The following is a 12,898-nucleotide window of genomic DNA, read 5'->3' on the forward strand; positions in this document are numbered from 1 at the left end:
AATTGTTACTTTAACTCTATTTAAAACAATGTTATTTTAACAAAATAATACTGTTGTACAAAATAATTGTTTAACTTACCTTTCCTTTAGTTATGAGAAAAAGTTACTCATGTCCTTAACAACATATGTCAAGGTTGAAGGCATCGGTGAAGTGTAATCTTTTATGCATATTTACCAAAAAGATAATGTAAAAAACTAAATTTAAAAAAATTTATATAAAAAATTTATATAAAAATTTATTTATATTATATATATTTATATAAAAATTTATTTATATAAAACATTTATATAAATAATTAAAAATTTAAAATTTAAACAAAAAATTATAAATTGTAAAACTTTTATTTATTTATCTTTCTTCATAATACGTACAGCAATTATTTATACAAATAAACTATCACTTTTCTTCTAATCATTTTTTATTTATTTTTATATGTGCGTCTCCTTATCGGAAAAAATTTATACGCAACACAATTATATAAATTATGCTCGTCCGCTTCAATTATTTTTAATAAATATGTCTTGCGATTTGTTAATGACATGTGTGCAAGATGTTTTGTAATAAGTATGCGTACTGTGGCAATCGCCGCAAAGAAACTAGCTCGGGAAAAATAGCAAAACATAGCAAAACAAGTAACACATCTTAAGGGGTAACAATGACAGAATCGTGGAGTTATCATTATCACTTCCTATATGGTATATGTACAAATAGTTTTTACTATGCCTTTTCCCTCGAAGCTCCAAATTTTACGTGATTTTTAGTACCGGGATACACAAGTGTGTCCGCGTCTCCTCGTCGTCATTCCTTACGAACGATCGCGAAAGATCATTCGTATATTTCGAAGATAGAGAACCGGTAAGATTATAGGAAAAAAATTATGCCAATTTTAAAAAATGGAAGGAAAAGACACCTCAATGAGCAGAACTAGATTGAACATCGCATTCGATCAAAGGTCATATATAGAGTCGAAAAGCCTATACTTTTACAATGTTAAGTCTTGACCTCTCAGAACTTGTAGCGCGGAAACAGCTTATAGAATCAAGTTGTGCCCACTGAGACATTTGTTCAGAGTGACAAAAACTACAACACATCCAAATATAAAACATTTTTATAATAAAATAATACAATAAGAAACTGGCCAACTGGGACGCGGAGCGTGGTAAATAAAGCACAATCATAATCTTGTAGAAATTCTTCTTTAATTAATCAAAATTTTCGGTTCTTGATTTGATCCATCTTCAGTCCAGTAATACGGATGTTACATGAATGATAGAAATTAATAAAATATGAATATTTTCATTAATGAAAACATTTTCATTAATTTCTTACATTGATATGATATCCGTGTTAATTCTAAAATTATCTGCGGATATCAACCAAATTTTCTTTACTGGACTGAAGATGAAATTTTCATTAATAAAAAGGTTTTCATTAATTTCTTATATTTATGTGATTAGTTTAAACGATTATTTGCGGCTGATTGGGATAAACTTTATATAAACCGGATGACACGGACGAATAATGATATCGAATTTCAACTGTATATCCTTTAAATAATTTATGGGCTCCAAGTAAAAATTGTGCACCAAAGAAGCAATCATAGCTTTCATCTCCAGCAGGCTGAATCGTTGACCTACAATTCGAAGTCTTATCAAAAACTATTCACACGAAGAGAAAAAAAAAATCGTGAGCAATTCACCTATGCAATTCCTCGATCCTGCGCTGAATGGTAGATAGGAAAAAGGATGACGATTTTGTATATTTTTGGGCAAAAATCTATCCGGATCAAATACTTCTGGATTTGGCCAAAAATTGGGGTCCCTATGAACTTGGAAGATATCAAGATATAAGATTGTTCCAGCTGGTACAACATATGAGGCTGAAAAGTGTATTATAAAATTGAAAAATATGTGAAATTGTTTTTTTGAAAAATAATATGATTATAATATTGCATTCTTAAAATGTTAAAGCAATTAATCTTATTTTACATTCGATGGTATATACTTTAATATATGCACAGGGGGTCCGAAAACTTTTGACACATCCAAAGTGTGAAGGTAGATTGAGTCAAACTGAGTGGAAAAGTCCTGTACCATTTTGCAAAATTTGCAATAGTTATTACGTTAATAATTAAAATATGTAAGCTAATGAGCACAATGGAAAACGATAGGCCGGTATTGGCAGGCATATACGATGAATTGAAACTTGTGTACGTTTCTTAGCAACGAAGGCATCAACTAAGCAAGAGGTGACTGCGTGACTCCATCTCTCGCTTAGATGATGCTTTCGTTACTAACAATAAGAAACGTACACAAGTAATTCGTCGTACATGCCGTTATATACCTGCCGTTATATACCGGCCTGCTTTGCGCTCACACGTATGTATGTGTGCGTGCGTGCGTGCGTGCGTGCGTGCGTGCGTGCGTGCGTGCGTGCGTGCGTGCGTGCGTGCGTGTGTGTGCATATAATTCGACGGTACTCAAAAAGAATAAAAAGAAATATATCCGCACGGAACACTCGACGGTTAACAAATTAAAAAGAAATACATAATCGTGAAAGACACTCACATTCAACGGCAGACAAATCACGCATACACGACTTAGACGCTAGACGGGCGAGAATCTATGCGAACGCCGAATTACGCCGTATTTAGAATCCGGAATCTTCAGAGAAACGATACATGCGGTATTAAACGCGCAATAATGTGTTAATCCGCGAAACCAATACTTAAGACGTTTCGGGGCTCGAATCGCTTGCTGACGTGCCGTGTCGCATCAAAATTAAGCTAATGACAACGCGATAAACATCAAAATTTCGAGCTTAACTCGAACGCGAAAATAACACGAAATTGCGGCTACGACGGTGGAACGATTGATTCCAACGTCGCGAACGCACGCGGCTATTATATAGCGAGATAACCTCACCGGCACGATGACTCTCGATTCCACGGAGCAGGGGCTATGCGTCGTCCTCTTGTCTTGGACTTGTCGCCAAGATCCCACACGGAATTCTCCTTCGTTTTTCCGGTAGCCGATTTCTCCACCCTCGTTTGTTAGCTCACGCTCGGCTCGATAATGATCTCACCAAATGTCTTACTAATACGAACGCCTGTGCCAGGCTGATCCGGAGTCAAACCATTAAGGTGCTCCTCTAAAAGTAAATAATTACCAAAAAATGGGTACATTAAATCTGTAACTTTAACATTAAATATCTCAAAAACTAGAAGAGACCGCCGATTTATAAAGAAATTATAAGGAATTTATAAGGAAAAGTTACTCAGGGTCATGTCCTTGACAACATATGTCAAGATCAAAGTCATCGGTGTGGTGTAACATAATATGCATATTTACCAAAGAGTAATAATGATTCTAATTTCAATAATAAAGTATTTGAATTTTATCCAAGCAAGTATCTAATATCTGGTTCTGATATAGATATGATTAGAAAATTACTACTATTAGATTAGAAAATTATTACTACCACAAAATTTTTAAGAATTAAACGCAATATTTTCAAACATATATAAAAAAGTGAGTTACAAGAAATACATATTATATAAGACGTTTCACATTAGCAGTATTGAAATGACACAAGAATGGATTATTTATTCAAACTCTAAGAGAATGATTTATTGCATACCTTGCTTATTATTTTCAAGAACAATAAATGTTTTCACAAGTGGTTTCAATGATTGGAAAAATTAATTTAAGCTGAATGAACATGAACGTTCTATTGACTATTGTACCAATGTAAATAATTTTATTTCAAGAAGTATTGTTTGTGATAAAATTGATGCAGCACTACATTAATATTTAAATCAGTGTGAATACTGGAAATCAATTCTTTATAGGGTTGTTGACGTAATTAAATTTCAAAACGAGTCAAGTCACGCCAAACAATTGTGCTATGAAGCTGTTAAAATGTATATTTTATTGTCTAATTTTTTTTTTCTACAAAAATAGTTATAATTTTTGAAAATCACATTTATTAGAAATAGAGAGAGAGAGAGAGAGAGAGAGAGAGAGAGAGAGAGAGAGAGAAAGATATGAACACTATAAAATTTTAGTCTTTTAATTTAACATGTTTTTGAAATGTTAACAAATTTAATGTAATAAGATATAAAGATATAAAGATTTGAAACAAAAATATGAGAGAAAAAAATATTACACACAAAAGTAACAATAAACAAAAAGAATCATAATATATTAAAAAGTTATTAACAAAAAAGTTTGAAATATACCAAAGTATATGCATGGACAGGTAGCACGCGCGCGCGCGCACATACACAGGGGAGGGTCCAAGGGGGCCTTTGGCCCCCCTCCAGCAACCGCCCCGCTGGCAGTGATGCCAGATTTGGGACGCGCATCACGCCAAACCGTGGTAGAAGGGATAACAAGCGCGAACTGCGTACATGTGAGCTCGGCGCTTCGGCTAACTTCGGATAACAGAAGAGGACAGATATACTGTTTTCTGTCTCTCTTCTTCTTATCGAGCGGGCAACGAAGAGCACGCTACTCGTCGTACTCGCGCTTCTTATTATGCGTTACATTTCAGCGTTATAATTAAATGATTTTTTTACAGCTTTCCTTAGTATTACATATTTAGAGAAAATAATGATATATATTTTGTAAAAAAAGAAATAAAAATATTGAAAATAAATAAATATATTTTTATAAAAAATATCGATGTATATTTTTACATAAAATAATAATAATAAATATATAATAATAATAAAATTAATAATATTAATAATAATAATAAATGATAATATTAATAATAATTAATATTAACGAGCTATTTTAATTAACAAGCTTTATATTAAAATATATATCGATCATTAAATTTGTTAACATTTCCGCATCATTTTCACAATTCGGGCACATAAAAATTCGTTCCAAACACAAAATTTAATGCAAATTCTTTGCTCAATATTTATTGACATTTTACTAAAATTCGCTAGACAATTTTTTTTTCACCTATACAAACAGCGTTTATTTATGAACCGTTCAACGTAATAACATGAAATTTGTCATAAATGTCAGAGACAGTCCTATCAATCTATAAAAAAAAATTTGCCGAAAGAGCAGTTTAATGCGAGCAGTTTGAATTAAAATTTCTCGAAACTTTTTAAACACAGTTATATATACCACTAAAAAAAGACTTGTGTGTTCCGCTTTTGTGTATCCATGTATTCCTATTATGTACATACTGGTGCACTTGACATATTGACGCGTTATAATGATCGATTTTACTTACCCTGTTTTCTGTTACACGCACGTTCCACACTTTGCGCGACTGCGAGAATTATTATATTTATAGAGATATATATGTTGCTGCATGAGATATCACCGCATGTATCAGATTACTACACATATACTATTATATTGATTTAGGGTAGGGCAAGTAGCGATGTGTGTGTAGGCAGGTTTAAATAGATAGATGTTAAGTTAGGATAAGTTAGGGTTAATGTAGTTGTAAGTTAGAGATGAGATTGATGTAAGCATTTTTTGCAAGAGTTGTAATCCCAAGATTTTGTAATCCCAAGAGGAATCAATAAATCTAAATCTAAATCTGCTACTATATTGACACTGAATATTACAGAGAGAGAATTGCACAATACTTCAACACAATCAAAAAGCAACCAAACTCTGAAAAACGAAAATAAGTATACATATATATAGAATACCTTTTTACTTATGGAATTTATAAGTTATATATGTACATTATAGCATAATATTGTTACTTAATGATGATAATAGAAATAGAGATAAAAAATTAAAAAAGCATAAAAAACACATCAAAATCTGAAATCTTTGATCAATCTATTAAACTTAATCTTTTAAAGAGATAAAAAGCAAAGAAAATATATTGTTATTTTGTAAGATGTTTAGTCATCTCTATCGTATTTTCAAATTTTTTCTTGTTCTTACTTTCTGCAACTCGTCAGCATGAAAGAGTTAGCATCAAAATTTCTTATAAGAGTTTTTTTTTAATACTTATAATTATTCAAAAATGCTAATATTTTATAATATAGAAACTAAAACTTTTATTTTGTTTATTGTCTCTTTAAAAGTAATTATAATAAATTAATATGATTTTTGTGTTTACAATGATATCAAACATGACATTATTAGGATTATTTTTAACTAGATATATAATAAAAATTTGTACGTATTAAAAATTATTTAAATTATTTGCGTTTGATCGTCATTTTAATCGCAAAAATTTCATTAATCCATTAGAATTATTTTTAAAAAGATAAAATAAAAAGTATAAAAATTTTAATGTTTGTATGGACAAGCTGTAATTGTTAAATGAGAAAAGCAATGCGTAATGAGAAAATCCTATGTTCGCTGAAGAAATAAAATGTTATTGTTAAGAGAAAACATATTCTTCTATATAAGTAATAAAGAGAGCTATTACCTATCACAAACACATTTATTTATTAAATCCGTGTTATTTATTTATAAAATCCATTTATTAAATTTTTATCTGCAAACAAAAGCAACCGCCATAGCAGTGATGCTTGCGCCAGTCTGCTTCTCTTTTTTAAATTTTACAAATATTTATTTTCTAATTTTATACAAAATATGCAACTTTCTCTATTTTGTTATTCTATGTTAAAAAATATATGTTTATATAATATAATGATACAATTTACAAATTTACAAATACATATATGCATCCTCTATATTTGCAGTAAAAATAATCTTTATGATTATTATGTTTAATTTTAAAAATGTCTTTAAAATGTCGTTAAAAATCTTTATGATTATATTTATCAATTTACAAATATTCATTAATTTACGAACCGAAAAGAAAATTCGGTAGATATTGTATTGGTTTATTATCAAATACGCATTTTGGCAGAACAACTAAATTATTTTGACATATAATGTAAAAATAAAATTTATAATTATTGCTGTACGAAAAAATCTGCTTTTTTATAAATATAGATAAACTTATAAATATAATTCAGACGATAAATACATTTATTGTCTGAACGTCAAAACAAAATATTTTATTTATATTACTTTATATAAGTTTGATGACATAAATATGAATAAAATATATCAAATCTTTTTTTTATTTAAATTAATAATTAGCTATAAGTAATAATTAAATGTCATAAAGATTATTTTTATAACAAATATGACAAATACATATAGAGTATATTATATAGATGTATTTATAATAGCAAAATAGAGAAAGACAAAATAACTTTAATGTATATTTTATGTATGCTTTATAGAATGAAAATGCATAAAGTAATTTATTTTTATGTAGAGAGGCGAAAAAACAGAAAGAATAAAAATCATACGAATAAAAGAATATAATAATGCGATTGAAAGAATATAATAATGAACTAATAGAGAACGAAAGAAAGAGAGAGAAAGATAGAGAGAGAGAGAGGGAGAAAAACCGGATGACGTAAGCTGTAAGCTGTAAGCGAATATGCGAGAAGCTGATGGCGTAATACATAGTAAGCGAACGATTAGAAAAAGAACAGAATGAGGATATGATCGAGACAAGAAAAATACAAAAAAGTAGTTAGTAAGATATTAGTGCGTATACATATATTATGTGCACGTACATATATATTGACGTATACTACATAGACGTATACTACTCTATATGCGACATGCGGAAGAGATAAGGATGGTATGAGAGTATCTCTCCTTTCACACAAACAGATTGTAACACTTATCACGATATTCGGCAACTAATTTATTGCTTTATTTTATGGCCCTTGCATAATAACAAGACTATAGGAATAAGGGAATAGCGATAGAATAGAAATAGTGATAGAAGTTATCGCCATTTGTTGCATAATGGCGAGAATAAAATAGGAATAAAAACCAATCAGAAATTGTGCAATCTGCCCTTCTATGTTTTGTCACATTGTCTTGTGTGTTACATTTTAATGAATATTTGTTTCAAATTAATTTGCAAGATGAAAAGCTTATGTTATTTATATATACGATGCAAAGTAGCTGTACTGTAGTGTTGTACACCGCATGGAAGGCTGAAAAGGGCAAGCGTTGGAAAAACCGATGGTGGTACGTCCCATAAATAGAAGACGAGCGGAATATGGGATTTTGCAACTCTATTTTCAGAGTTAAAAGAAGACCCGAATCTCTCTCCATACATTTTCTTTTATTTTCATGTTGTTGAAATCTTTTTGTGTTTTATTATGGAGATACAGACGAGCTCTATTAATATGCACGAGATTTATTAAAAGTTCATCATTGTGTTTCTGATTATTAATAACCCAAATAGCAAAATTCTAGCAGTATGCCAGCATTATGCCAGCAAATTCAATCATGACTTTACAGCAGATTCCGCTCTGTTTCTCATTAAACTTAACTTTTGGCAGCACGGCTTGTCGATACAATATAACAGAGAAAATGAAACAAAAATTATATGATGAATATTATTTGCTCTTACATTGTGACAACAGATATGTAAGAAATATCGAGTGAAGTCTGCCATATCAGATCTGACTGAAATGCGGCAGAAATCAAGTATGGCTTGCCGTTAGAACAAGGCAGAAACGCAGCAGAAAGCGAGCATAGCCTGCTGTCACGAAAATACAGTAAAGAAAACATACAGTAAAGAACACACCTGCAAAATGTAATTACTAATATAGATGCAATAAAAACTAAATATTAATAATTATAAATATTTATAAATAATTATAAATATTTATTTAATATTTAATTATATAAATTTAAATAAATGATTAATTTTTAAATAAATGAATAATTTATAAATTGTATAATTTGTATAAAAATTGAATTCTTATTTTGTTTCAAACAGTTAATTTTCTATTGATCTATTCGGTTTCCAAACTTTTAGTTTAATATTCTAAGGAGTACGTATATCCTTTATTAAAATTTAGAAATTAAGCTGATAAAAATAGATATTATGACTTCTGCACACAAGATATAACACTTGTTGCGTCGCCGCATTTTGTATGCAGGAGCTATTACACATTTTTAATCTTGTTCTAGCCGCAATTTTTATCTTTGCAATCTTTATATTTGCCTGTAACAGAAATTTAAATATGAGATAGATACATATAGCGGTAAACGAAAGAATTGTAACTTGATATAACAGATCTTAAAATTGATGCGATTCTGTTATTGTTTTATGACAACAGACCATGCTGTGTTTCTGCTGTGTATCTTTTGAGATGGCAGAGCATGCTTAATCTTTGCAGCATTTCTGCCATTATGCGGAGCTTAAATTGCAGATGGACTCGATTTCTTACAATATTCTGTCGATGTAGCATGATATGTCATGTTATGTTCAGTTTTTTTTTATTTCTATTGATTTATTGTGTCAATATGTAATGCTTAAAATTTAATGTTTTTATATTGAGAATTTCTGCTTAAATTTTGCAGCATTTTTTATATTATATCATGACACAGAGATTATTTGTTTTCTGTTGTATTTCTGTCAACATTAATTAAAACGGCAGATCATGCTCAATTGCTGCCGGAGATGTTAACATAATATGTAGTGCACAATTTGCAATACATCGTGATTTTACAGACTTGGCTATCTGAGAATATTAACATATTCATCCAATGTGTCAAATTGTTCTTGTTTTTCTTGAAAATTGATCATATAATCATGATCTTTCGAGTCTTTTCAGTTGATCATAGTCAAAACAAGTCAAAATATAACTTAAAGATATGATAGATTCGGAACATTCAAAACTAGATACGCGCGTCTCGACAAAAATCTGAACGCTGTGATTGGTTGGCTACAAGGCAATAGATACGGAATTCCAACTCGATGGAAATTTAATCGTTGTTGCCTGTTCCGTATTCCATTTTGCATTTGCATATGCATTCCCTAGTACTAGTACTAGTTCCCTAGACTTCAACACGTATTGGAGTTTTCTGTTTCTATCACTCTGCTATCGCTATCACTATCGTCTCGCATTGTGCAAGAGCCTTTACTCTTCTATATACAAATATTGCACGTACACACAAACATTAATTTTCATAAATATTATTCTTTTAAATTAATCTTCTAATTTAAATTTTAACAACTACATATTACTATTTTGTACAGTTTAATTGTTGGAATCGTTTTATTTTTAACATATAACTTGTAGAAAATTTATAATAATGAATAATGAAATAAAAATTGATAAAAAAACTGTAATTTTACAATTTTTGTTTTATTTTGGCATTAAATCGATTATTATCCCATCAAACATTGATGTGTGTACTTTAATTATGTAAAAACATTTGTAATTCTATACAGCCATTACGAAAATTAATAAGAAAAAAAATGCTTTTTGTTGGTAAGACAGATGATTCGTGCATCCCCTTTATCTCATCAATGCCCTTAGCTATAAAGCTTAGAAATTGTTTAATAATTTCACTTTTTGCGCATCCAAGCTATGTACATAATTGCTATGCGTGAGTTTTACGTGAAATCTAGATAAATGAAAAATAAAAAGTGAAAAGTAAAAAATGAAAAATTGAAAAGTTTTATGCGAGATGACATGATCGACCCTCTAGTATTTCTTACGTCCATATTCTAAACCCATATATATATAATATAATACTACTACATTACTAGAGCTCCATAAAGTTAGCTGGTCAACATTCACTTTTTTATAATTTTTTTTTACGGATTGTTTGTTGATCGTTTGTTGGTGATTGTTGGATTCCGATCTGAGATGAGTAAGGTATGCTCTGAGCCTTCTTCCTCAGTATCCTTTGGCGACTGCGTAGTATGTGCTAAATCGAACTGTTTAAACTGATCTTCTTCCCTTTCGATTCTATTAATAATATTTAGTGTGTTTTTGTATTATTAACTATCCTTCTCATTTTTCATTTTTATTGGAAGTGAATTTACTTAACATGTAGGAGGCTAAAGCCTCCTGCGTTTCTGACCTGGGAGGAAACGATCAACGAAGTCGTCTTTTGGTGCCCCTGGATGAATGGACATTCTTTGAGAAACCAACTAAGAGTAGAACTAGATAAGGGGAGCTATTACGGTTCTTAAAACGAGGTGAAAATTACAAAAGTGAACAGATTTATTAGATTTCAACAAATTAAATTGTAAATATTCTAATAAATTTCCTCACTTTTGTATTTTTTACTTTGTTTCAAAAATCGTAATAACCCTCCTAGATCTCCTTTGCGAGAAGATCAAAATAAGAAATCGGCCAAAGATCCTCTTAAGATCAAGGTAATGCTAATGTTACTAGTGATTTTGAAATGCCTAACAAACAAAGAAAGCGCGGGATCAGAAAGAGGTCTGAAATTAACCATAATAACAATAACAATTCAAAAAATTTGAAGTCTTCACGCTCCTCTCCCCCCTTGTTCGAGCCCGCTTTATATCCTCAGTTTATTCTAATATTTTTTATGATGACGATGACTCGATGAATGTCATTCCCCTGATGAAAACGAAGAATTTGAAAAAGATCTCTCTCCTGCGGTTTCCTGCTATCGCTCTTTAGAATCCATTGCGCATGTTCATACAAGCTTGCCGGCAACGCTGACAAAGCAATCCGTATCAAATAACAACAAAGACGTATTTGCGCACATAATAGATTATGATAATGCGCAAGAACATGATAACAACAAAACCTTCGAATCGATGTCGATTTTGAAAGACATTATCCCTCCTCCTAGTTCTAAAAAAAATAACAAAGATGTAAATAGATATATCGACATAAGGACCTCCTTCTCTACATTTCCAACCTGACGATCCCAACAACGGTAGTCCTCTCCATCCAGATTCCAGATGATGATCGCCTTATCAATGGTTTGATCAAAAAAGATATTCGCGAAATAAAAAAAATAGATAAAAATAAATTCCTCGTAGAATTTAACACTCCGGATGCTGTCAATAACTGTTATTAATCATCATGCATTTAAAGAAAAACACCTTACGACTTTTATTTCTTCGTATCATCGAATCATGCGCGTTGGGATCATTAGAGATATACCCACGATGGCAAGAATTCTTTCTATACAACGTCTCAATCGGAAAATTAAAATCGAGGGTGAAGTAAAATTTGTGCCTTCCAAAACGGTACTTGTAAAATTTGAGGGGCAACTGCTTCCACCAATAGTCTCCCTTTTTAAAATTAGACTTCCTGTTCATCCGTATATACCACGAATTTAATTATGCTATAATTGTTATCGTTTCGGTCATATTAGCATTATATGTTTTATCAGTATTATGTAATTGTAAAGGAAGAGCTAGATGTCTAGATGCGTTGTGGCGAGACAAAACATGTTTTTAACGAGGAATGCCCGCGATCCCAACAATCCCCCATATGTTGTAACTGTGGGGCGAACACCTTCCCACCATCGCTAATTGCCCATCATATCTCAAACAAAAACAAATGAACACCCTCGCCTCCGTGGATAACATCTCTTTGTTAGAAGCCTGAGAAAGAGTCGGTAAGCCCTTGCAAGCAGTCGATAAACAGTTTTCTTAACGAGAGTTTCCCTAAACTATCAAACTAGTAGTTTAAGCCGATCGCACACACTTTCCGTAACCGTAACGTAGGGATTCGACCAATCGCATTGCTTAATTCGGCTGTCGCGTTATTATAGACAGCCGAATTAAGCAATGCGATTGGTCGAATCCTTTAACTTCTGCACTATAATGTTTTCGCCCGCATGAGCTTTGATTAGCAACATGCAATATTAGGGCAGATTCACACACTTGGCAGAAAGACAGAAAGCAGAAAAGAAGAAACCAATTAGAACTCGCGCTGATTGTAAGCGATATAACAGAATATCATTCCGTTGTACAGCTTACTACCAGCGCGAGTTCTGATTGATTGCTGCTTTTCTGCTTTCTGTTTTTCTGCCAAGGTATGAATTTGCCCTTACATATATGACTAAAGCG

At 31.2% G+C, this 12,898-nt stretch overlaps 1 protein-coding gene across 1 annotated transcript; it reads right to left on the reverse strand.

Annotated features, from left to right (window-relative positions):
* Positions 1-1,183: 1,183 nt before the first annotated feature.
* LOC126852941 (cytochrome P450 4C1-like) lies at positions 1,184-9,236 on the reverse strand. The gene is made up of 4 exons (XM_050598239.1): positions 9,167-9,236; positions 3,086-3,151; positions 1,701-1,880; positions 1,184-1,634 (listed from the first exon to the last, which is right to left on the reverse strand). Exons 1-4 carry the CDS (start codon positions 9,234-9,236, stop codon positions 1,468-1,470), a joined length of 483 nt encoding a protein of 160 aa, XP_050454196.1. The 3' UTR covers positions 1,184-1,467.
* Positions 9,237-12,898: the final 3,662 nt, after the last annotated feature.

Source organism: Cataglyphis hispanica, chromosome 11, assembly GCF_021464435.1.
Source record: "Cataglyphis hispanica isolate Lineage 1 chromosome 11, ULB_Chis1_1.0, whole genome shotgun sequence".
Lineage (NCBI taxonomy): Eukaryota > Metazoa > Arthropoda > Insecta > Hymenoptera > Formicidae > Cataglyphis > Cataglyphis hispanica.